Below are 24,841 nucleotides of genomic sequence, written 5' to 3' on the forward strand. Positions count from 1 at the left end.
TCTTTGTGCTGATTCTTGCTTACAATGTCTTGTCTCCTCACGTCCTCTCTAGTTATGTGCTAGACACTGTATTTGAAAAATTATTATGGGATGGTTTGTTTCCTTTTGGTTCTTCTTATTCCTAGAGTGTATCCCTTAAGATTTTTTGCCTAAATGGTATAAAGACTACTTTATACCATTAAAGTGGAATACTTCACACTGTCCCTGACATGCCTTCTTTTAAAGGCCCTTCTCATTTCCTCTCGCCTCTTCACTGCCTCCAGCTTCTCACTCTAGAGCCTCATCCTCAGTGTCTACACAGTTGGTAGGCCTGATGCTCCAACTTTTATGGCCTTTGCCCTGCAAGAGTATGTAAGTGGAGTAGAGCCTCTCGGCTGCCTTTTCCAGACTGGCATAAGAATGTGTAAGCTACAGAACCACCTTTCCCAAGATTTTAAAATCAAAACAATTTGGAAAGTAGTTTTGGCCAATATATGTATAGTTATGAAATAGATAATGCAGCTGAAGTTAGAGATATCTGAAATAAAACTTATTACATCATTAATAAAAGAAAGGAATTTGAGTTAAATATTTAGCTGGCAGTTAAATAATATTAGAAAAAATGGAAAAAGCCTACATGATCAAGAATCAAGAGGTGCATTTATTTTCTCACCATTTTCTGCCAATGGAGCAAGAACTTCAAAAACCATTTCCCTCTTATCATGTTCTATTTGTTTCTTGAAGAGTTTCACCAGCTCTTCAGCAATGTTTGTACTGGCAAACTGTTCTTTACTTGACTCTGTAAAAAATAAGAGGAAAATTTAAAGTAAAAAAACAAAATTAAGCACAGAAAATTTTTTTTATTACTTTCAATACTTGGTCATTTTGTATCATTACTGATAAATGCAAACACTCTTCAAATACAGAATCAGTCCTTTTTTCTTTTTTTTAAAATGCCTCTGTAGAGGAAAAATGTCTAAAGCTTTAAGATGTTCTGACCCAATTATATTCAAGGCTATAAAAAAAATGTTTGCTAGAATAACATATAGGTAACCATAGCAATGGTAAAATTACTGTTATAAATTCATAGTTTCAAGGCTTTTAGCCAAAGAAGAAAAATTACTCATAACAGATTGCATTTCACATGGCTGAACTAAGGTGACTTGTCTTTATACCATTGGAGCAGCATACTTTCACACTGTCCCTGACATGCCTTCTTTCTTGTCTCTTCACCACCTCTGACCTTTCACTCTAGACCCTCATCCTCAGCATTTAAATATCTTTAATATTTCTCACAAGAAAAGCAATATTAAAACCAAATACCTTCCCTTTACTCCACTTTCATGAAGCTACCATCCAGTCTGTTGAATTTCAAACAAGTTTCTTGACAGCACTGTCTACATACACTGTCTCTACTTCCTCAACTCACATGCATACCTAAACTCACCTCAAACCAGTTTTGGCCCACCTCTACAATCTGCAGTCTCCTTTGCGTGCTCCTCCTTCCCACCAGACCTGTATAAATTCTAGTTCCTTAAGACTTCATCTTCGGCTTTCTTACCTTGATCCTTACTCTCACCCTAGGCAATCTAATTTTTTTCCATACCATAAAAATACCACCTATATGTTGATGCTTATACAATCATATCTCGAAGCCCTCTTCTTAACTCCAGGCTATTTAAATGGCCATTTGACATCACCATTTGAACATCTTTCTAGCATCCAAACACCATGCCTAAGGTAGACTTCTGATATTCTGATATCTCTGTTCTTTCTCCAGACTTCCTTAATTTAGAATAAACATGCCACCTACCCACCTTCCACACAGGCAGAAACCTGGGGCTCACTGCTCACTTGTAACCAAAATCTATCAATCTACCACCAAAATACAACCAGAATCCATTCTGTTTCCTTTCTGATTCTCAGTTATTTTGCTGCGTCAGATATCCTATCAATTTATCTAAAAGTTTCTCTCAGAGAATTGACCAATCTAGTTGAGACTGCCTGCTCTTCATGTTTGCTGAACACACTGACATCCTGGAATTTCTTTTCCATGATCTTGATGGATATTTTCTTCTCCTTCCTGTATTAGATACTCTATTATCTATGTTCATTCACATTCAGTTTTTTAGTTTCCGTGGAAGCATCCACCAGCAGCTTTCTGAGAAAGGTAAAGTACACTGTTTGAAGAAGATAAATATTTAGAAATTTTAACTGTCTGAAATGTTCCTCCCACCTAGAATGCACATCTGTAATTTAAATTCCTTCCTTACCTCATTCAATTATGTCCTCATACTAGCAATTATTGTAACTTACAATTATATGCTTATTTATAAGTTCATCTTAGAAATAAGTTTCCACATCACCTACTAAAATATAAGCTGCTTGAGAGCATGCCTACCACAAACACAGTATACAGTATGGTGCCTAGTACAGAGCAAGTGTTCAAAAGAAATTTGTTGATTTTGAATGTTGGAAAAAACAAGTAAACAAATGCAAGAGATACATTCTATTCTCTAGTTTCTGGTAAATCTCCGCCAATATCAAATAAAAAATATTACAAATTCAACTTTAAAAGAAAATGGAGAAATAAATATTTATATTGCTTAAAACAGTTTTGATTTACTCTACTGTTACCCTGCTTTTGGCACATGTACCAGATCTATGCCAAAATGATGAGAATCCACTCCAAGACTTCTAAGTAAGATTCCTTAGAGCTACAAAAAAAGAGCAAGGGTGGAGTGTCTTTTCTAATAAGCTACCTAAACCCTCAGAAATCAAATTTTACAAACATCACACCTTACCCTAAAAAGTTAGTTTGATTTAAACAGGAATGATTTAACTCCTCAACATTCGTGATTGCTCTTCTGTTTCACACAGTTCTTCAAATAAACGAAACATAAAATCATAGATGAAATAGACATCATTTATCTAGTTATGTACTCTTAACTCTTTTTAAAAAAGCTGTAGCACTTTTTTCCAATCCATAGTTTATTCTTCCACTTATTAAACTGAAACCAAATCACCACTGTTAAGTAATTCAGTCCATTTGCCAGCACAAGGGAACAATGCACAATAATTAATATAGGAATTCATGAAGAAAACCTTATCATATCCTGTAGGTGGATACAGAGAAAAGATGGCATGATCTGTGATTTGGACATTATATTTGATTTAAATGCCACAGATCCTTAACAGACTTTGAGCAAGAAGGATTTTTTCCTAAGGGCTTATTTTTAAAGTTGGGTTTTTTTTTTTTAATGTGGACCATTTTTTAAAAAGTCTTTATGGAATTTGTTACAGTACTGCTCCTGTTTTTTATGTTTTGTTTTTTTGGCTGTGAGGCATGTGGGGTCTCAGCTTCCCAGCCAGGAACTGAGTCCACACCCTCTGCATCAGAAGGTGAAGTCTTAACTATTGGACAGCCAGGGAAGTCCCCCCCTTAAGCGTTTATTTTTCAACAAAATTATATATTAATTTAAAGAGTTAGTTCTAATACTTATTTTACCGGCAGAATCCAGTCTCCCTTTGCCATTTCTTCTTCAAAAACAAGCACATAAAGCACTTTTAGCTAATTCACTGGTATTTACCTCCAGATCTTTAAATAACACTTTACATTGACAATTTTTGCTTTTTTAGTTTTAGGTATTTTTGATTGACCTTTCACTATGAAAGATGAAGCACTAGCTTTCTCCTTTTCCTGTCTCCACAATAACCTACATCTTTACAATGTAATTGTACTGTAGTTTTGGTTTGAAATAATTGGTGTTTCAATAATACACTGTTTCATTTGGCCTGGGGTTACTTCTATTTCCTTGGAATTACTTTTTTTCTCATTTACTTAGCTTTCAATGTACTTATTAATTCAACTCCAAACTCTCCATCAGTTGTCTGATTTTTTTCTTAATAAGCACGTTCTCTTTAGGTGCTCAATTAATTTCATCTCGTGAAAGAGTTTCTCCAATCTGGACTGGTTGCTCTTTGAAAACAGGAAATTTGGGGCTGTCATGTCACCATACTACTAGAAACTTCTATTTTCCTGTTGAATCTCTTGTCTCCTGATTCCTATGTAGTCTTATTATTTATATGCCTTGTTTCATTGGAACACATCTTCCAGAGGCTTCCAGGAAAGATATAAACGATACCACTTTTCTGAGACATTCATGTTTAACACTGTCCCTATTGTTACATCACACTTGAGTTGATGATTTGCATATAGAATTCTATACTAGAAATAATTTTTCCTCAAATTTTTTTTTTTCCTCAAATTTTTGAAGGCAACAACATTCCATTTTCTTGGTTACCAGTGTTGTTTTGATACATTTGATGTCTACTGATTCACAATCTTTTCTATGTAACTTTCTTCCTTCCTCTCTCTCTGGAATTCTATAAAATGTTCCCTTTGTCCCCATTATTCTAAAATTTTACATTGATGTGCTGTGGTCTGGGGACCTAATTTCATCCAGGAGGCTGTCATTTGATAAGATTCTTCTAATCTGGAGAAATATTTATTTTAGTTCTGTGACACTTGGGTTTATTCAGCAATTTTTTCCTATTTATCTCTTTCTAAAACTCTTGGACTGATTCTCTATTTTCCATACCCTTGCTTTTTGCTTTACTTCTGGAAATATTTCTCTATACAGTTTATTGTCTTTCATTTCAGCTGTTTTAGCTTTCTTGCTCTGTTCCTTTTTCTTTGAAGATAGCGTCCTGTCATAGTTTCCTGCTTACAGTATTTTCCTACTTGAGCATATTAGAGTTTTCCCACACCCTGGATAGGTTTCTACTTCCTCCAACTTACTTTTTTTATTTCATGATTTCCCATGTTAGAGGCGGTCCTCACTTTTCTAGTTGTCTGCTACTCATTAAGAACTGGGATTTAAAAATTGATTAGGATCTATGAGTGGCCTTGTAAGATCCCTGTAGATCTGAAGGCTCTGTGTAGAAGAACTCCAACATAAGTATCTTTAAGTTCATATCCTCTACTTTGAGTCTCTCTCTACAGAGTAAACACAGTCTTCTGCTGAGACGGGAAGGCCAGTTACCGGAGTGGGAAGGGACAGAAGAAACTTGATGCCACTAAATCCTGAGCCTTTTGAAGATACCAAAGAACAAACTGGTTAGTTCTTGGCTTTCCAATTCAGGATTCAAATTTCAAAGTTTTGCTAAGTGAGTTACTGCTTCTTTTCTTTCCGGGTTCTAAAAAGTTTTTGTATTAACCCTTTTGTTTGTTTTCCCTCCCCTTTCCTTGATGGTTTTGCATTAAAAAAAAAAAAAAAAAAAAAACTCTTTCGTTTTAGTTGGTTTCCAAAAGGGAGTAGAAGTACAGATTTTCATTCTAACATTTCTACCCACCTCCCAAAATACTAATATTTTAATCAGACAAGTTTATTTATAAAAGATTGTGAAGCCAATCAAAAAGGGGGAAAATCTCATTCTGTTTATAATGTTTATAAGCATGTAAACTTTAAAACTGGATTCATCCTATAATTGTGAATATAGAATAGTATTGTGTGCACATACACTAGGAATCAAAAGACTTAAAAAGGGCTGCACATTCCTTTTCTGCCCTCAATCCTAAACTAGACTGCATTCATTTATTTTCTGTTTTATCTTTAAGCTATATCTTTAGTGAGCAAAAACACAAAAATTTCTTAGCTCCAATTATAAACAATATAATCCTAAGATGTAATTGGATCTACACTTTAGCACTGAAACAATGTATCTATGACGCTTCAAAAAAATAAACTGAAAGAATCTAAATGGATTTCCAGGTTAACATCTAAAGAAAAATGTATTATAAGTATATTAATCAGCTATGAATAATTATATTTTGGTTCATGCCTAGGACTTACCAAGTTCTGCTAAATTGCCAAAGGCAACAAGACACATTTCTGTAAGAGCTGCATTTTGGCAGTGGATGCCCAGTAATTTAACTAAGGTAGGAATAACACCCATGTTGATAAGCTGAGCTTGAAGGGAATCTGTTAAAAAACAACAACAAACAAACAAGAAAACAAAACACAAAAAAAGTGTTTACGTATTAAATGGACATTAGTAAGAAGAAAACACCTCTTATACTCCCTACTGCAAACACAATACTATTTCATACTATTTTAATTATGGTAAAACAAGGTTAAATCCACTCATAAGTCTTGAAAATGTTTAAGACATTAGTTCAAAGGAATTGAATTTTGAAACTTTTCAATGAAATTTTCAAAGAAATTTAGAAATGACAATAATTCAAGTAATATGGCACATCACCAGTGTTTTTTAAATGGTCTTATACCTTTACTGAGTAGGTTTTAAAATGCATAAACAATTAAACATTACCATTGGTTTTTAAGTTAAAAGGTTAGACAAAGTAACACTTGCATTACAAGAAGTCACAGAGTATATGAAAAGCATAAGAAAAAAGGCAACTTAAATAAGACTAAGAAGATAAAAGTCTTAGAACCCCTTAAAACACTTGCTTCATAATAAAGAATGAAAAATATATAACACACTCAAATTATTATTTATTTGCAGCAGAGTGTTCTTTGATGACTGTTAGGAAGGAAAGTTTTAACAACAAAAGAATCTGGTTACTTAAAATATTTCTCTTTTCAAAGTTTTATTTAATAATAGTGACAATCATCTTAGGAAAGAAAGGAAGATTTGGCTTGAGAGGTAAAGAGGTCAATATGGCTTTGTTATCGTTGCTTGCCTTCATTTTCTAAGAAACTAATTGATTTTAAAGTACTTAATATGCCTCGCATTTTCACAACTGCTCTTCATGAACAATGATAACAGAATACCTGTAACAGAGTTGAAGGTAAATAAACCAACGTGAAAATCAAAAGTACTACCTCTAAGAATAAGCAGAAAGACACTAAGAAGAAAGACACTCATATGGCTATGCAAACACTATCACTACTAGTAACTGGTTCATCTAAAGACAGAGGAAAGCTTTCAAAATCTTTTCCTTTTAAAAATTATATGCCATTTTCAAGTTAAGAATTTTCTCCAAGTTTTTTTAAGTTATATATATTTTTCATCTAAAGAAAAAATCTGTTTCTTACAAAACACATTTTCCTCATAGCATGCATCCCTTGATGGAGATTGTGTACTAATCTCTTTACCACTCTTCAGAGTTCTTAGGCTTCCCTGGTGGCTCAGTGGTAAAGAATCTGCCTGCCAATGCAGAAGATGCGGGCTGGATCCCTGGATTGGGAAGATCCCCTGGAGAAGAAAATGGCAGCCCACTCCAGCATGGGAATCCCATTGGCAGGGGAGCCTTGAGGGCTACAGACCAACTGACTCTGAGTTGCAAAGAGTCAGACATGACTTTAATGGCTAAACCGTAACAACATAGTTCTTAACCTATAGATAAGGAGATGGTCGGGTGATTATCAGAAAGAACATAAAGGTAAGGTTGAGCTGTCTCACATGCCAATTGATTACTTGCCTAGAGGTCTGTGTAGTTAATTTTTCCTGCTTTTAGAGTCAAATATGAAGAGATAGCTAACAAGAGGCTTGTCAGCCCTGAAAACTGATGGTAATTATGGATATTATCTGGCTCAGTTGGGAGGGGTGGGTCATCTATACTAGAAAGAGGCTTATGACCAAAATAAGAATAGAAAACAAATCCTGAGACAAATGAAGTTTACACTGAGAGTTCAAATAGTCTAAAACAATTTCAAATTTTGCAGTGCAATTATGAAGTCTGTTCTAAAATGACATATATGTAAAAGAATGTATTCAATTAAATGATTTTTATGCTTCTGATGCTAATTATTTTTTCTAACTATACAATTCAGTAATTAATGAATGACTCACAACACTTACATTATCTTACAGGCAAATAGCCTATTATACCTATAGTATTACACGTATTATAGTATATACCTTTATGTTATATTGGCAGAGTATTTATATCTTGGTTATAGTATCTATTAAGATCATGCACCAAGAAGCTTTCCAAGTTAGAAATTATTTTGGTTACTTACCAGTTGATAGAGGGCCTTAATATTGGATCACCTCTGCAGATCCTTGTTCTTTAGCAATATTTTTAACTTTATCTATTCGTTTTGACTACCTCTTCAAATACTGCAGAGCTGTTGAATCATTAAATCTCAGGTACGTAAGCGTGAGCACTAGCGCATGCATTGAGTGAGTCAAACTCTACTATATGTCTGCATATATGTAAGCATCACACACCCCCTCAGTACTGTTGGTACAAACTGTGAAAATCCAACAGTCCAGGGACATTAGAGGAATAACAAAATATAGGAAGGAGCTAGGAGCTAGCAGGAGAATGCCACTTAAATAATGCTCTTCATGTTTTCTGAACTTGGCATCTCTACCACTTTCTTTGACCACTTTTACAACATTATGGATTTTGGTTCCAGGGATAAGAGGGCCAAAAGATAAAAGAAACATTACAGAGTTTCATACAATCTGTGGCATACAAATTGATTCAGCAATATCTGAAATTGTGGTAGATAAGCAGGAAAAGTAGCATAGTCCAATGGCATATGGTATAAATTGCCATAATTCATGAAAATCACATTGCTTCATGAAAATGTGTTCAAGCTACCCAGGAGCCATTTAACTGTGTATTCACATACAACACACATACCACACACAAGTAAAGAGAAAAAATATATAGTCATCCAATGGACAGGCCTCATTTTAGACCACTTGGGTGCCCCTCTTTTATATCCGTTTCTATGAAGGTAACTAAAACAAAAATTACACTCAAATAATTCTAAAATCTGTTCATGCCAATTGCAGGCAAGTCATTCTCCTTTGTTAATGGAGGCCCAGAAGAGAGAAATATCTTAAACAGGCTGATACAAATTTTCATCTCAAGATAGGCAGGCATCCTAGAACACGGTTCTTAAAGTGGAGTCCCCAAAACCCTTTCAGAGGATCACCAGGTCAAAATTACTTTCATAAAAACACCCAAGATTTGATTTGCCTTTTTCACTGTCCTGACATTTCCACTGATGGCACAAAAACAGTAGTGAGTAAAACTGCTGGGGCTTTAGTATGAACCCAGTCAATGGCACCAAAACGTATTAGTAGTCACTGTATTCTTAACATCACACATTCACAGTAAAATAAATGCTATTCTTTTCAGCAGTTAAAGAAATTTAACTTATTTTTTCATAAAAAGATGCTATTTACGTTGACCTGTAATGGGTTTTTATTATTTGAAAATGCAATACTAAATAATTTTTTAAATGCCTTCATTTAAATTTCCAATATAATATTGATAGATATAACCCATACATATAAACAAAAATTCTTCGAGATCTTTGGCAATTTTTAAGTGTCTAAAAGAGCCCTGAGATCAAAAGTTTAAGAACCACTGCCAATGGATTACCTAATTTTTATAGGGGTTGGGGAAAAAAATATAGAAAAGAGTTCTAAAATTCAATGATATGCTTGGCAGATGTGACAGAAGAAAAACATTAAAATTAAAAGCACAGTAGGAATCCTAGATACCGGTGCTTAGATATTTTGAGTGAGATAACATTAATTAAGCACTGGAACACCTCATTTTGCTTATATGAGTAGATATTCTACTTAAGTCTAGGAGAATATTCCATGATTAGATCTGTTTCCCTATTTTAGTTACAACTTACTATGTTATCAATACATAGTTCTTTTAAGGGTTAAGTAAAGCTATAGTTTGTGTGGAATAAATTAGTATTAGTTCTTATTGCTGGAAGCAAATGGTTAAGTAGAATCACTTTTTTCTTATTGCCCAAAGAAAGCTGTAAATAGACTTCAAAGGACATGGCTGACACTCATGCTGTTGTGAACGGTACCAGGGATATGACTTATAAATTAAAGACTAACTGGAAGAAATCCTCAGAACCAGTTCACATTCTCTAGAGACACTTGAGAGGGTAAGAGACACAATTCAAGACCGAGACTTATCGCATTCTTCAATGAATACCAGCAACTCCAAAACCATGTCAGAGCTCAACAAATAGAGTTCACAAGAATGCAACTCAGGCCCATCCATAGCAAACACGTATGTGTGAAAGACAGTCTTTAGACAGGACAATGTCATAAACGTCTGAAGACTTTTAGAAATTGCTCCTGATACACATCACAGACAAATACTGGCCAAAGTACAGAATTAAAAAATTACATAATATCAAGATGACACAGGCCCTGCATGACCTATGGGAGGAAGAGAAGAAAGGCACTGAGGGGGTGCAATACAGATGCGTATACAAAGAGATATAAGGCAATCAACGCATGCGCTGGTGTGAACACTTACCTACCTACATTTGAATTTCAATGGTTCCAAGTTCTTCAGGTCACACACACATGGAAACTCCAAAGAATGGAGATCTGGAGAGAAGATCTCAAGTTGAAGAACCTTTTTCCCCCTGAGTTTTCAGTTTAATGTTTCAAACATTGGTATAGATTATAGGTCCAGAAAAGTATGCCAAAATTCTAGTAACTCAACTGAAGTTATGTGGATCAATTACTAAAAAGTATAGGTTTTTAAAGAAGATAACACATGTTTATCTTATTCCCAAGAAAAGTTCCTTACAATGTCATAAAATTTTTAAGCTGATTAATAGGACATAATGATGAAACTGTGTCAAAGTAACACATACATAGACAATTCAAAATACACACTCTACATTAGTATGCAGATTTGGTGTTTAGTATTCATTGTATAAAGAGTATACACTTAAAAGCTTGCACAAAAACCACATCTATAGTCTAATTATATATAGAGGAAACAATAAAAACAAGCAATATAAATCCTGATGAGCTGGATAAAAATAATTTGGGTATTAAAAAAATGCCCTTTACTAATGGCACATCTATATTTCCAAAAATATATATAAAAAGTAAAAATAAGATATGATGTAACAGTGTAGTATAATTTGTGCTCTGAAGCAAGCTGCAGCTCTATCATCATGTTGAAAAGTAAACTGACTTAAATAAAGCAACCAAGAGGATGGTCTGTGGTTAAAACCTTTATACATACACATGTGCAAATACAAGTAAAGACTTCCTGACTTCAGCTAAACTTATTACCTAATATCCTTTTGTTGACTGATCAGGAAAGGGAAGAATTTTTATTCTAAATCTAATGCTGAGCAAATAAAACCAAGAATATTTACAATTGCTTAAAATTAACTTCAAATCAATTATTTTGTTTTTTTTTTTCAATGGTATCTAGTAATAAATTTTTTTTATACATTCTTTTTTTTTCCTTTTTCTTTTATTTTTTATTTTTTTAAATTTTAAAATCTTTAATTCTTACATGCGTTCCCAAACATGAACCCCCCTCCCACCTCCCTCCCCCTAACATCTCTCTGGGTCTTGAAATTTCTGTTTACTCAAAACATGCATTTCATGTTATGTTTACATACAGATTACCTCTATAATTTAAGCCCCAGGTTACATATCTCAATGATAATCAGCAATTTTCAAGGAAAAAAAAAAAGAATCAAGATTCATTAGTATTTTAGAGTACTAGAGGTTTAAAAATAATACACTTACACATTTCGTACTTTCTGAAAGTTAACAATAAAAAGTGAAAAAGTTTCTAAGTTCTGAAACTAAGAGAGTCTCTACAGAGCAAAATTTCCCTTCTGTAAAAGCTCTAGAGATAAATGACAAAATTACATGAGTGAGTATAACATAAAAACAATAACAATGGAAAACCTCAAAGCAAATCACAAGAGAAAGGAAAATATTTTATTATTCTTAAGAGGCCTGTTCATTTACTGTTCTAAATCCAGTGACATCTAGAATGATTATGTCTTTCTTAATCTAGTAGATAATTTTTTCCCTAGGCTCACTTCAGGTTAAATTACATACTACAGATCACCTATTGTTATAATGAATTGTTACAAAGAAGATTCCTACAGATACATCTACCCTGATTAAGAAAATTCTATGCTTTCATCTCAGGCATAAACTAGTCTTTTTAAAGGTTAAAGTTGTTTGTTTTTTAGAAGAGGACTACAGTCAAGCTATTGCTTAAGCAGCTCTTAATTGAGAGAAAAACATTCAGTCTTGGCTCTCATATGGCATGGCTGAAAGACCACACCTACAGTTAAGTATAAATTTAAGCAAAAATTTTGTACAGCCAATTGAGTTGTGAGGCTAATTTACAGACAACACATATATCTTACAATCATGTGTGTTTAAAAACATAAAAATTCTGTTTTACAGCTTTGGTTTTAACAACAAAACAAATAATAGTAGTTACCCTAGAGAATTATGATGATTAAGTTTTTACACTTTAAAATTACATAAAAGTTATCTGCAACACACAAACTGTGTTAAGAAGTATCTACATAAGCCAAAGATTTCTGACTTCTTTCCAGTAAACATTTTTCAATTAAATTTGTTTTTCAATACGTAAAATATAGGCAGTTTGCTGTTAACTAGATTTTATTTGTAGTTAGAAAATAGTTATTAATTTCATACAAGTTAGTTTACATATGTTACTTTTCTGCTGTAAGTTTCTTGCTGAATGAATTATTTCACGTGGTCTAAATTAAAGATGTGCTGATATCTGACCAGAATCCAATTTATATGTATCTCTGAATTTTGCCACAGCTCTGTCAAAGAAGAATGTTTACGTCAGTGTCATTTCTGGCGCCTACAAATTGGTGCACAGTCAATGGGCATGTGTTTGGTACCAACATATTTCAATTAATGCAACATAAATAATAAAAACAAGGCCTGGTCTTTCAGTTTTACCTTCACTATCTAAATATGCACTTTCAAATACAGGTAAACATTTCATATACATATCTCCTAATGTGGATCACATGCTGAAATTCTATCAGCTGATATGTAAATGTGTATTTATTTGGCAATATTAAAATGTGGCAATAACTAATGATGGTGAAAGCTATATAAATGTAAAAATTAAATCAGGGCAGAATAACAGAGATTTTATCATCTATTCTCTTCAGAATTTACAACAAAAAATAAATGTTAGGAGTTTTTTTTTAGTTAACTAATTCCATTCCAGCTATGAATCTTTCAAGAGAAAGTCCAATTTGAGAATTCTTTACATTTTATGAGGATGAGTTAAAATCAGAAAGCCAACTCTGCCACCTTAAATTTTCACTATGGGGACATTCTCAAAAGTAATATTCAACAACATCTTATTAGTCACCTTCTACACATGTTTTTACGTTAGAGAATGAGAAACCCCCAACATATTTTGTTACCCTACTGTCCTCAGTTAAAATTGGTTATTTAGTATCACAATGCTAAATGCACTGTCTTGATTATAAAAGCAATCTAGAAGCTACAAATGCTGCAAAAAGTATTACTTCTTTAATATAATGTCAATCTTAACATTATGTTAACAAAACTAGAGCAGTCACTTCATTTTTTGTGATATATTTTGAATTCTTATATTCAGAAGTTCATTCTATAATAGCCAAAACCGAATATTACTGGTAGTAATTGTTCATGCAGAATTAAACTAACATGTACATTTGGTACACCTCTAAAAACCAAATTCAGAGTCTGTCCATTAAATAACAGTATTATTAGAGTAGCAGTTTAGGAGGATTATGACGAAGAGCTAGTACTCTAATTGGTCAAATTTAATAGCCAGAATCAGCAGAACAAGAACAGTTAACTGCTCTGTCCTTCAATAAAACAATTTGTTTAAAATGACGTTACTTGTAGCAGAACTTCATGAATGTCACCTGCTTTAGAATGATTAGAAAGCTCTGTTGGTCAAACAATGAAAATTACAAAATTTTTACAAAGAGAACAGCATTTAGCAAATAAAGAATTCTAATATAAGTCTTTCATGCACTTCAACTAGAGTACTAGAATAATTTGACATATTGAGTTTCAATAGATAGAACTTAAAAGTACATCTCCCATGCCATTTTAAAAAGAGAAAAAAAAGAACAGAAGGTAAAATGAAAACTATATATAGAAAAATTAATATAATTAAGAAAAAAGACAATAAACTGCAAAGATATACTGTTTTGTCTTTTCCCCTTTAAGTTAGCCAGAAAGTTTTTAGTATTTAGAAAATTTGTGGAATTACTAATTAGCTTATATCCACAGTAAGTAAACTTTGAAACTAGTTCCTCATTCATGCAAAGCAAATCATTCTCTAAGCATCTAACATCTAGGAAGCATTCTTTCTTACCTATAATAAAGTAATACCAAAATATAAACAAGAGGCTCAGGCCAAAGTGCACTTTTAGTTTTTAATCAGGATTGTTCCTTATTAATTTCTATTCTTCCTATTTTAAGAATAAAAATCAAGTAAGCCAAGTTAATCGGGCTGAGTTCATTACAAAAATGAAGAGTATTATTAGAATTGAGAAACTGCTGGTTGAAATGAAAGTAGCAGCTATTTACTAACTACATATTAAGTGCTCTTTAAATTAGAGGAGAGAAGATATACTTTACAAGCCCATTTTAAACAAGTGAATTGAAGTACTGGGCTTAATAATTAAATTCAATTTTTAGGCTCTGACACGCCACAAAATGCACTTCTTAAATCACACAGATGGCCTCCCTCCAAACATAGGTCAGTTATTGTAAGTCCATGTGGCAAATACATTATCATAAGAGTATGCTAGAGAGATTTCAGGAACCAGAAAAGAGAAATGAACTCTTTAAGTAACAAGGAATTATTAAGATATCACAGAAAAATCAGCTCTATTTGTAAAAATCGTATACACACACACACACACACACGTATTATACATATATGACAGCAGTTGTCACATGAAGAAGCCTACCACAGACTGTGCATATTAGTCACTTTAGAAGGAAACTCACTTTTCCTTTCCTGATGACATGTTTATTTCCTCTACTTTTTTCTCTGACGGTATAGGTTATATAAAACAAGTAACTTCTAGTCTTTGCTTTAATGCTTATCATCATTAATCATTTTTCTTAGAATTATCACAGATTTTTCCCTTTATTTTATGTTTGTAGCATAAGTGTACTAAGGAAAGCATAAACTCTCAGTTACAGAGTTTTCCAAGTTGGTTATCATGGTTACTTGTAACATAATAAAAATGGTGGCCATCCAGATTCCGCAGTAAGGCGTCAAGTTATTCCGGTGCTTTGCTTCAGATAACTGTTTTCTTGCTATTCAAGCTGCAGTCGACTTTCAAGTACACATATGCAGATTTGTTAGGTCTGCGGATCACCTGCGGTGAATTATTCACCTCGGATCTGGTGCTGTCGCTGTCAGCTTGTTTTCAAGGCCACTTTCTCCTGCTGCCATGTATGTGAACAGCAAATATAAACGTGATAGGCAAGAGTTTATAATGGTCCTAACTTATTTAACGAAGAAAATGCATACCAGCAACGTATTTTTCTTCCCGTCACTGATTTTGCTGATTAAAAGAATTTAGACAATACAAAGCACCCAGAAAAGTCGATCTATTATATAAATATTTTCCAAACTCCTACTATATACCAAAATGGTGTTGTATTTGAAAACAGTTGGATATGTGAACAAAATTTTCAATCTTCAGGGCAATGTTTTGGCACTGGGTAACCAAAGCTAAGGAAAAAAAAATCCAAGAAACTAATGAAATTAAAAATACCTACAATAATAAGTTTGAGTTCTGGTTTATAGAATAAAACTTTAAAGTTATAACTACATAAAGAAAATACAGTTCACATTTCCTCAAACTGAATGTCAAATTGTCAACACGATTTTCTCTAACTACAACAGTCAGATGTTCAGAATATTTTGGAAGGCCACAAAACGGAAGTGCTTTCTTGCCATGTGAAAAACAGGTATGACTTTTTCAAAAAGGAAAAATTTGAAATGATTTTCACTAAACGAGAAGTTTTATTCATGTTATTTTATTTAACTATAATTTCATTTAGCAATATAATTGATACAACTTTTCTAGCTAAATAATTATAACTTTTTCTATTCAGATAGTCTACACTTAATTGTCTGAATATAAAATGTTTTAATTGCTTCACTAGTGGGGAAAAAAAAAGAATATATCTAGTTTTTAGCTTAAAAGTCTTAGCAGTTTCTAAAGTTTTAGAACTCATGAACCTTGAGTTTTATACAGTTTTATCAAAGGGTATAAAAATGACTTTACTGAGTGTTTTCATTATGTATCCTTCCTGCATGTGTTTAGGAAACTTGATTTTCTATTTAATGTATTCCAAGATCTGAAATGCTCAGAGCTGTCCACTAAAAGGACAGGAATCGGGATATCCTGAGTCTCAGCCTGGTGTCGAGCCACCTTTAAGACTAACAATTTGAAAATGTTCTCACTAGAGAAACTATGTTGGTGAGTCTCTGTGACCATTTCAGTACTTTCTTATCTTCATATTTAAAAACTTTTAACTATGAAGCTGAAGAGTACCTCCTAACTACTAAGGAGACAAGTTATTGGGCCTGAGGGTAGAGTTAATTTTTCTGTTAGAGGAACAAGGAGGTATTTATCACTCAACTATTCTACTCAGAAACTAGCAGAGGCTTGTGTACTGAAATTCAATAGCAAATACACAAAAAAAGGAATTTCATTTATCAGTTCTAATAAAAAGTGCCTCCTGAGTTTCAAAACGCTCTCCAGGTGGACAGGATCAATACCAAATGATCTGATCTTGGCCAAGACCTAAAATTAAGTTGGAAAGTATTAAACATATTTAAAAAAAAAATTAATAATGGATACAACGAAGATGCTTAATAATTACACAAACAAAAAAGGATATAATTTAAGTTAAAGAGCATTATGAAGAAAAAGAAATGCTTCACAAACTAGGATTTCCATGATAGACAAATGTAGAAGGAAGTGAAGGAAAGAATATCGTTACAAATTTGGTATTCTTTTAAAATACTAAAGGTAACTTTATTTCTATTATACCTAATAAGTTTTTAAAAGTGCATTCAAACTGCAGCTTTTAGAAGAAAGGAATAAAAACATCACTGCTCCAGAAATGTTCTAAGAAAAATTAATATAGCTTTCCAAAATATCTAAGTTATTTCTTGGGAATACTTGCACACCTGGGGGAGGGGTGGGTAACAACGTTTATAAAAGAAGTATATCATAAATTTAGACCATGCATTCTGTGTGTTGTTAACATTACCTTTTCAGTACATTTTCCTAAACAGTGTGATATATCCTAATTAATAGAGAATCACAATGTCCTTCAGATTAGAATGAATGATGTTTTTGAAGACCATTTTGGCTATCTGACATGCTTTTATAGAGATTTTTGAACAGCTTCCTCAAAGGATAAACAGCAAGTTTAGGTGCATAACACGACTAATTCTTTTCCAGCCAAAGCTGCCATTGTAACTTTATTAGTTTCTTTCATTTATATCTTTCTAAACCATTCTCCCACTTAGCTCTTGTCCCACTTTTGCAGATATCCAAGCTTAAATGAAACGGAAGGAAAAGGAAGTGACATGAATATCTGGCCAATGATTTCTTAATGCAATTCAGATACCTGTGTATTATGATCACATTTCAATTCTGTAGGAACTGGCTACTCATTTTGCAGATTATCCAGATCCTGCATTTCTGCTTTGCCTATTAATATGTTTAGGGCATTTTCTTTTCAAAAGTAAACCCACCAGAGGGTAAGAAAAAGAGAGGAAACTGACCCTACGAAGACTTACATCTGTTATCAGTTCAAGTAACAGGCAAGTCATTTAATGAATAAGAACTATTTATTATCATTATAATGGATAATTTTAATTCAGAAGTTTAAAAACCAGCGTTTCTTGGAAGGATGTGACTTGAGGACACATTCTGTTTAGCCTGTACAGTGCTAAAGAAGCAAATGTAATCCAACATTTAAAAAGAGACGTCACAAAAAAAGTTAGTTTTTTAACTTCCTCCTACCACCAAATGAAAAGATTTGGCAGTAGTTGGCCAAACGCCAACAGAAACAACGGCTAGAAGAGCAGTAGCTCTCCCCTTTCAACGGGAAAAGGGCTACAGTCCCCACCATCTGCTGTTGTCACTAACACCAAGGTCAAATGTCAGCAGTCATTTGTCATCAGTGTTTACCTTTCTTTTTTAATTATTCAGAATATTTCCTTGGACTCATGAAGAAATAACAAATATCCCTAAAGACCCCCAGGTTTCTAGAACATGGGAAAGAACACTATTACATGTTCAGTAGACAAGTAAATTTATCTCTGCAAGAGACTTCAACTTAAAATATCATGATGAAATAAGTCACAAAAAGACCTTATTTGTATTAATTCTAGGAACACACCAGAAGTTGAGTGTTTGATCCATGCAATAATTCATAGAAGAAGACAGATGATTGTTTTGTGATATTTAAAAGTATGGTGAAGACTTCATTTCATTGTTTTTATGTTTGTTTAATCAACAACCATATAGGCTCTCTGAAAACTGACATATCATTTGTTGCTGGGTTCTAAGAATGTTTTACAGAGACAAGAAACTTCTGTTTACAAGTACTTATTAAATTTCTAAAACTAAATATCTGCAATTGCTCTGAACTTTATTTTTCTAAGGCCAGATTTCATTTACATTTTTTTTTTTACTGTTACAAGTAAATTCAGTATCTAGAGAAAATAATTTTATTTATATAGACAGTGTTTGTGTTTTAAAATTGCCCCTGGTATTAATATAAAGTAATAAACAAAACGCTATTTTAACATTGTATATTTTTTAAATGTTCATAACAAGAAATCACAAACCATACCATTATTTTGTTTCTTGGTTTTGGTACTGATTAACATGGACAACCCTTCAACAATTAGTCCCATTTAGTAAATTAGACCACTGTGTATTTTTGAAACACTGTAATTTAATGTTGGCTAGTTAATAATTTTATATGCTACTTATTAATATGTATGCTTTGTTCATAATTTTTCTAAGTATTTTTAGTGTATACTACAGTAATGATGATTTTTTACTTCTCCCCCACAGATAAAGCAAGGTTTCAATTTTGTTTACCATTCTCATTGCTATAGTTCATCAGCATGCCACAAAAGACAGTCAAGAGCTTCTCACTGGCGGGATCTGTTTTACTGCACAGTGACCTTAAATGGTCAACTACAATCTGTGCACCACCTGCTTGGTCAACTGCACTTCTGCCCTCATCTGTAAAACAAAGAGTCAAATTAAAAATAAAAGAAAAAAGAAATGTACCTTAAAATTTCAAATACAAAACATAACAGAGTTATTCCTTATTTAGTAAGCAGAAAATAAACCAAAGTAGGGCATTAAATGTCTTCTTAGAAAGCAAAACAAAACAAATAAACATGGAAATGGGGGTGGGATGGGGAAGAGAGGCAATCACTTTTTAGGAGAAAAAAGATTATTCTCATCAGCATCATATAAGAATTTAAAGAACTTCTCTGTGTCCTAAGAGTTTATGACTGACGTGAAACTTTTTGCCTTCTCTTTCACAAATGACAAGTCTGTGTAAGAAGAAAAAAACTGGAACTAAAATTTGATTGGAATTTTTTTCTCAGTTTGGAAACCACTAAATGTATCTTTCTCTCAGTGGTTTCAAAGTCAGTTACTATCAAAGACAACCATCTGCAGTATAGCATAACTCTAGACTACAATATGTAATTCCTAAAGATTAGTACTAAGGTCTTTTTACTGGCATTTTCTATAGTACATAAGCATATTTCCTTTTTCAATTCTTAGTAGTTTGTGTTTCATTTTTCCTTATTCTCTCCATTCAAGAAAACACCAATACACTTAAACATTACAAGCAATGGTCAAATGGTCAAACATACCTTCTGCTATGTGTACATCTACATCACATAGAAGAGATATCATTTAACTGTTGGAACACAGATATCACTTTAAAATACTTTTGCAAACCTTGAACACAGAATTAGAAAGAGACGAAAGAATCTGTCTTTCTAAATCTGATTTCCTTATATAAAATATGATACACTCTAGAACAGTGCATACAGTAAAAATGAAAGCCACAAATGTGAACCAAATATATAATTTAAATTTACAAGTAGCCATATTAAAAACATAAAAAGTGAAAAATTAGTTTTAGCTATATGTTTTACTCAATCCACAATCTCTAAAATATGATCACTGCAATACACAATAAAACTGCTAGTGAAATATTTTACATTCTCATCTTAGTAATAAATCTTTGAGAGCCAAGTGTATTTTATATTTTACACTACAGTTACATGTCTGTTCAGACCTGCGACATTTCAATAGCTCAAGAGTCAAACCTGGATAGTGGCTGACATGCTGAATTGTGCAGCTATAGAAGCATACAAAAGGATCAGAAGAAGAAATGCCTCATAAAAGAATTACTGCTACAAAATTAGTTAGTAAAGGAAATCTAATAAATCTAATAAAAGAACTGAAACTAAGATCATATCTTTGTAACTGTTGCTGAATCATAATAGAAAATGAAACAATACATATCACTTCCTGTGGCAGAAATACACACACAACTTACATAGCAGGGCTTCATAATGTTTGAAAAGTTTAAGGAAAAATGTACTAAAACAAAATAGTCGTGGTCACTTAAGTTTTGTGCCATGCCCACTTGGCTTCACTGTACTGTTATATAGATGCAGAAAAGGACCCTATGTTAATTAGCTAATAAGAGCAGAGAAAATTCTTCAGTGCCAGAGTAACTAGTCGCATGAGCCAGCCAACTATAACACGTATCTCATTTAGATATCTTGGTCATATCTCATTTAGAGTTTTCTTTTCCAGTAACATAAATGCAAATTATCTAAATTGCTGGGCAATTTGTATGCAGATCATGTCAGAAAAAACTAAACATCAGGATGACAAATCTAGCTCAGACCTTCGATATTATGCACATACAGTATTTGTTGCTGTTTAGTCACTGAGTAATGTCCGACTCTTGCAACTGCATGGACTGTAGCCCTCCAGGATACTCTGTCCATGGGATTTCCCAGGCAAGAATACCAGAGCAGGTTGCCATTTCCTTCTCCAGGGGATTATCCTGACCAAGGCATTGAACCCACATCTCCTTCACTGGCAGGTGGATTCTCTACCACTGAGCCACCTGGGAAGCCCACATATACCATATATCCCCATCCCTAAATTGCAAAGTTCAAATAGTTTTTGATTCTAACTGTTGAGTAAGTATAGGCTTTCAAAATATAAACTGTGTGTGCTTAGAAAGCTAAGCTGGCTTCCTTTCAATATTCAGGTACTCAATAGTCAAAGCATTAAATTCAAGAACCTTTAATACAAATTTATCCCGCAAACTGGTTCATCAAAATCAGTAATGCAATAAGTAAGAACATAGCTACAATTAAAAGGCAAATCACCTACTTGTGTTTCAGGGCCACAGTATTCTTCTCCCCTTCCTCTGCTTTCCTTCTTTCCCTCCCTCCCAGCTTGCCCTGTGTGCACTGTCTACAACATAGCTATGTGTCATCGAGAGTTGGGGCTGCAGAGTGTAAACTCAAATCTCTACCTTAGAAATTACATTATTACCGAACTTAAGACAAAAAGCACATATAAATATCTGAGTCAGAGAATTTTATTAAAATAAAGAATCTGAAGATGCAAAGAAACAATTAATGCTGTGTCCATTTACTCTATCAAAACCACTGAATAAGTTTTTAAAGGTATCTCACAAATTATTTAAAATATGTATTAGAACATGTCATTACACAAGTCCATTCAAACTGTTTTTCCACAGTAAAGGTAGCTCTATAGCTTTATGCTATCATATTAAAATGAATATTATTATTGTTCACTTGAAAATAACTTTCAAAAGATTCCTTATCCTAAACTTTCATATCCCTGAATGTAGACTCACTTTTAACTCTCTGACATAAGTGACTTCTAATTTGTGAAGCACCCTGAGTTGTCACTTCTAGAAATATAATTTACATTTTTATTTTCCATAAATGTATCCAACCACTTGAAAGTGCAGCCCATGAACTCTTTAAGCCCCGCTACATTCTTTAATGATGACTTGTCACAGAGAGTAGCTTCCAGCGCAAGTAAGAGCACTACATAAAAGCCTGGCTTTATGAAGTAGGGCTAATGAAATACTGCACTTGATATTACTCTTCAGTTCAGCAGCCAAAACCAGGAAGCAATGAAATTTGTATGTCATGTTTATTATGCCTCACAAATGAGAAAAAAAAAGTTAGCAAGTTGGTATTCCACCATCAGGTACAAGTTATGCACTAAGGCTGAGGGAAGAACCTGAAAACAACCACTGAATACAAGCTCAGTATATCCTACTTTCAGATTTGCTCCTATGTTGTGGCTCAGCCAGTAAAGGATCCAATCGCAATGTGGGAGATCCCTGGGTTGGGAAGATCCCCTGGAGAAGGGAATGGCTACCCATTCCAGTATTCTGGCCTGGAGAATTCCATGGACTGTATAGGGCTGCAGAGTCGGACAGGACTGAGTGACTTTCACTTCACTTTCCCAAATGCCTCATACATAGTAGGCACTCAATATGTACTGAATGAATGAGGCCTTAGGCTACATTTTGGTAAATTACAATTCACCCTGGGGATGGGAGAGTGGGAGAAAGAGAAGGAGGGAGGAGGCAGGGAAAGGGAGAGAAATGGGAATGAAAATCATTTACTTCTTTTTTAATGATTAAACCACAATATGGTTTAGTGTTCCTTGTGTTCTGAGCTTTACTTAAATGAAACCATGTTGTATTCCTTCTTTTTGTGCCTTCTTACACTGAACAGTGTTTATGGTATCCATCTATTCTGTTACATGCTTCTTTGCTGTATAATATTCATTGTATAAACACATCATAATTATTTATTCATTCCTTTGCTGATTACCATTTGGGAGGTTTTTAGGTTTGGGCTATTATTTATAATAGCCAGGTGGTATTGTTGGTTCATAGACTCTGCACATCTTCCACTTGTTAAGATAATGACAAACAGGCTTACGAAGCCAGCACACATTCCCTCCACCAGTGCGTGAGTTCCTGTCACCTCACTCCTTCACTACAACTGGCATTCCACTTGACTGTTAACAGGACTGTTAACTTGATTAATAACCTAATATTAGATCAACATTCTACTTGATTGTTAAATCTGATGGGTGAGGTTGAACCTACTGCAGAATATAGAAAGCAGGTCTCTGCTGACAGCCGACTTCTCCATACATGTAATAAGACAGATAACTTAGTTCAAGAGTTTACAGCATGTATGTAGAGGTAAAAACAATTCACGCTGAGGGAGGGAGAGAGATATACATGGATGCATACACAGATATTAGAATTTGAAAGAAAAGAAAGAGAGAGCCAAGTAGCTGGTAGAAGCTGACTATCAAGCCTATGAACTAATTATGACTGGAGAGGCACAATTCTGCAACTTTTTAACACTCTTGCTTATAGAAAGCCTGACTATAACATCAGCAAATAAACTGTCTTTCTAAAATCATTTCAATAATCACCAGTTTTCCTGAGAGAGACTTTGGAAGGCTTATATCTTTGAAAGGACTGAGGAGGAAGAATGGGAGAGCAGAATGGTGTTGGATGTCAAAGAAGCCTATAATTTACAATAGCAAATTTTATCTAAAATTAATTTTTAAAAGAATTTAGTTTCATAATCTAAATGTATCATTTCCATGCTACATTCTACTTTTGTGGTTTAAACATCATTTTTTCAGATTTCTTTTCAAAAATTCTCAGTATCAAGTACAAATTATAAAAATGTTTTAAAATTATGCCTACATATATATTTGATATGTTTTCCTCCCACCCTCTAATTATTTGTACAATAACAGAATCTTCATTCCTTAGGCATCCATCTGCTCAAACTACTTATTTCCTAGCAGAAGTAATAATCCTCTGTGACATAAGGCGTGGTTACTGTGGTGACAATTACGACGCAGCAATTCAGAAAATTATGACTGCATGTGAGAAACTACAGGAGTGGGTCATACCTATAATCTTTCATCTAAATTTTGTTAAAAATTAATATTGACAAACATGAGAAAAGTGTGTGCTATGGAAAGACTACTGAATAAATTATCTTTTGTATTTTCAAAGACATTTTAGCGACTAAAGGGTTCGCTTTACACGTTGTACTGTCATGGATTTGGGCACTACCTCACTCTGTCTTCTATAAAAACATCCTGCACAAATGCCCTGCAAGTGTTAATTAACAATGCTGGCTGTGTACAGGCTGTGCGTGCACACAAAAGTGCTAGAGATTTGCCATAATTAAAGCTGGTATGGAGCAGAAAGCTAGCAAAGGTTTCTTAGGGCTGCTGCTGCTGCTAAGTTGCTTCAGTCGTGTCCGACTCTGTGCGACCCCATGGATGGCAGCCTACCAGGCTCCCCTGTCCCTGGGATTCTCCAAGCAAGAACACTGGGTGGGTTGCCATTTCCTTCTCCAATGCATGAAAGTGAAAAGTGAACGTGAAGTCACTCAGTCGTGTCTCACTCTGTGTGACCCCATAGATGGCAGCCCACCAGGCTCCTCTGTCCATGGGATTTTCCAGGCAAGGGTACTAGCGTGCGGTGCCATTGCCTTCTCGGATGATAAATTAGCTAAGAAGATAAATTATAAATGATGTTTCATTTTTCTTATATTTCAACTCAGATTTTGCTTAAAGAAACTGTAATGATTAAATATCAGCATTTTGAACTAAAACTTGGGAAACTGAATTCTAATTCAATGTTCCCTTTTTAAACATTAAAAACATATTCTGGAATACTTTTACCATTTAAAAGTTCAGCAAGACAACCGCACTATTTTGGTATTAACTGTGAATCTTTTTAAAAGGTTTATTTATGAAAAATTCTTGAGTAAAAGATACCCAAAATCTTTTTAGTGTATCCATGCACTTAACAAATACTAGAAGCAATCTACATTTGGGGTGGGGTACTATTTTATTTTTTCTATTTTTTGGCCTTG

At 33.7% G+C, this 24,841-nt stretch overlaps 1 protein-coding gene across 5 annotated transcripts in view; it reads right to left on the bottom strand.

Moving 5' to 3' along the window:
- RAP1GDS1 (Rap1 GTPase-GDP dissociation stimulator 1) overlaps positions 1-24,841 on the bottom strand; it is a 156,253-nt gene that overhangs the window by 31,865 nt on the left and 99,547 nt on the right. For 3 of the 5 annotated variants that reach the window (XM_005681397.3, XM_005681398.3, XM_018049296.1), the window contains exons 5-7: positions 18,921-19,067; positions 5,835-5,963; positions 653-778 (exon numbers count right to left, since the gene is read on the bottom strand). In XM_005681397.3, the coding sequence (XP_005681454.1) occupies positions 653-778; positions 5,835-5,963; positions 18,921-19,067 (402 nt within the window). The remainder of the gene's footprint in view (positions 1-652; positions 779-5,834; positions 5,964-18,920; positions 19,068-24,841) is intronic. The other 2 variants (XM_005681400.3, XM_005681399.3) reach the window with 1 other exon arrangement.

Source organism: Capra hircus, chromosome 6 (assembly GCF_001704415.2).
Source record: "Capra hircus breed San Clemente chromosome 6, ASM170441v1, whole genome shotgun sequence".
Lineage (NCBI taxonomy): Eukaryota > Metazoa > Chordata > Mammalia > Artiodactyla > Bovidae > Capra > Capra hircus.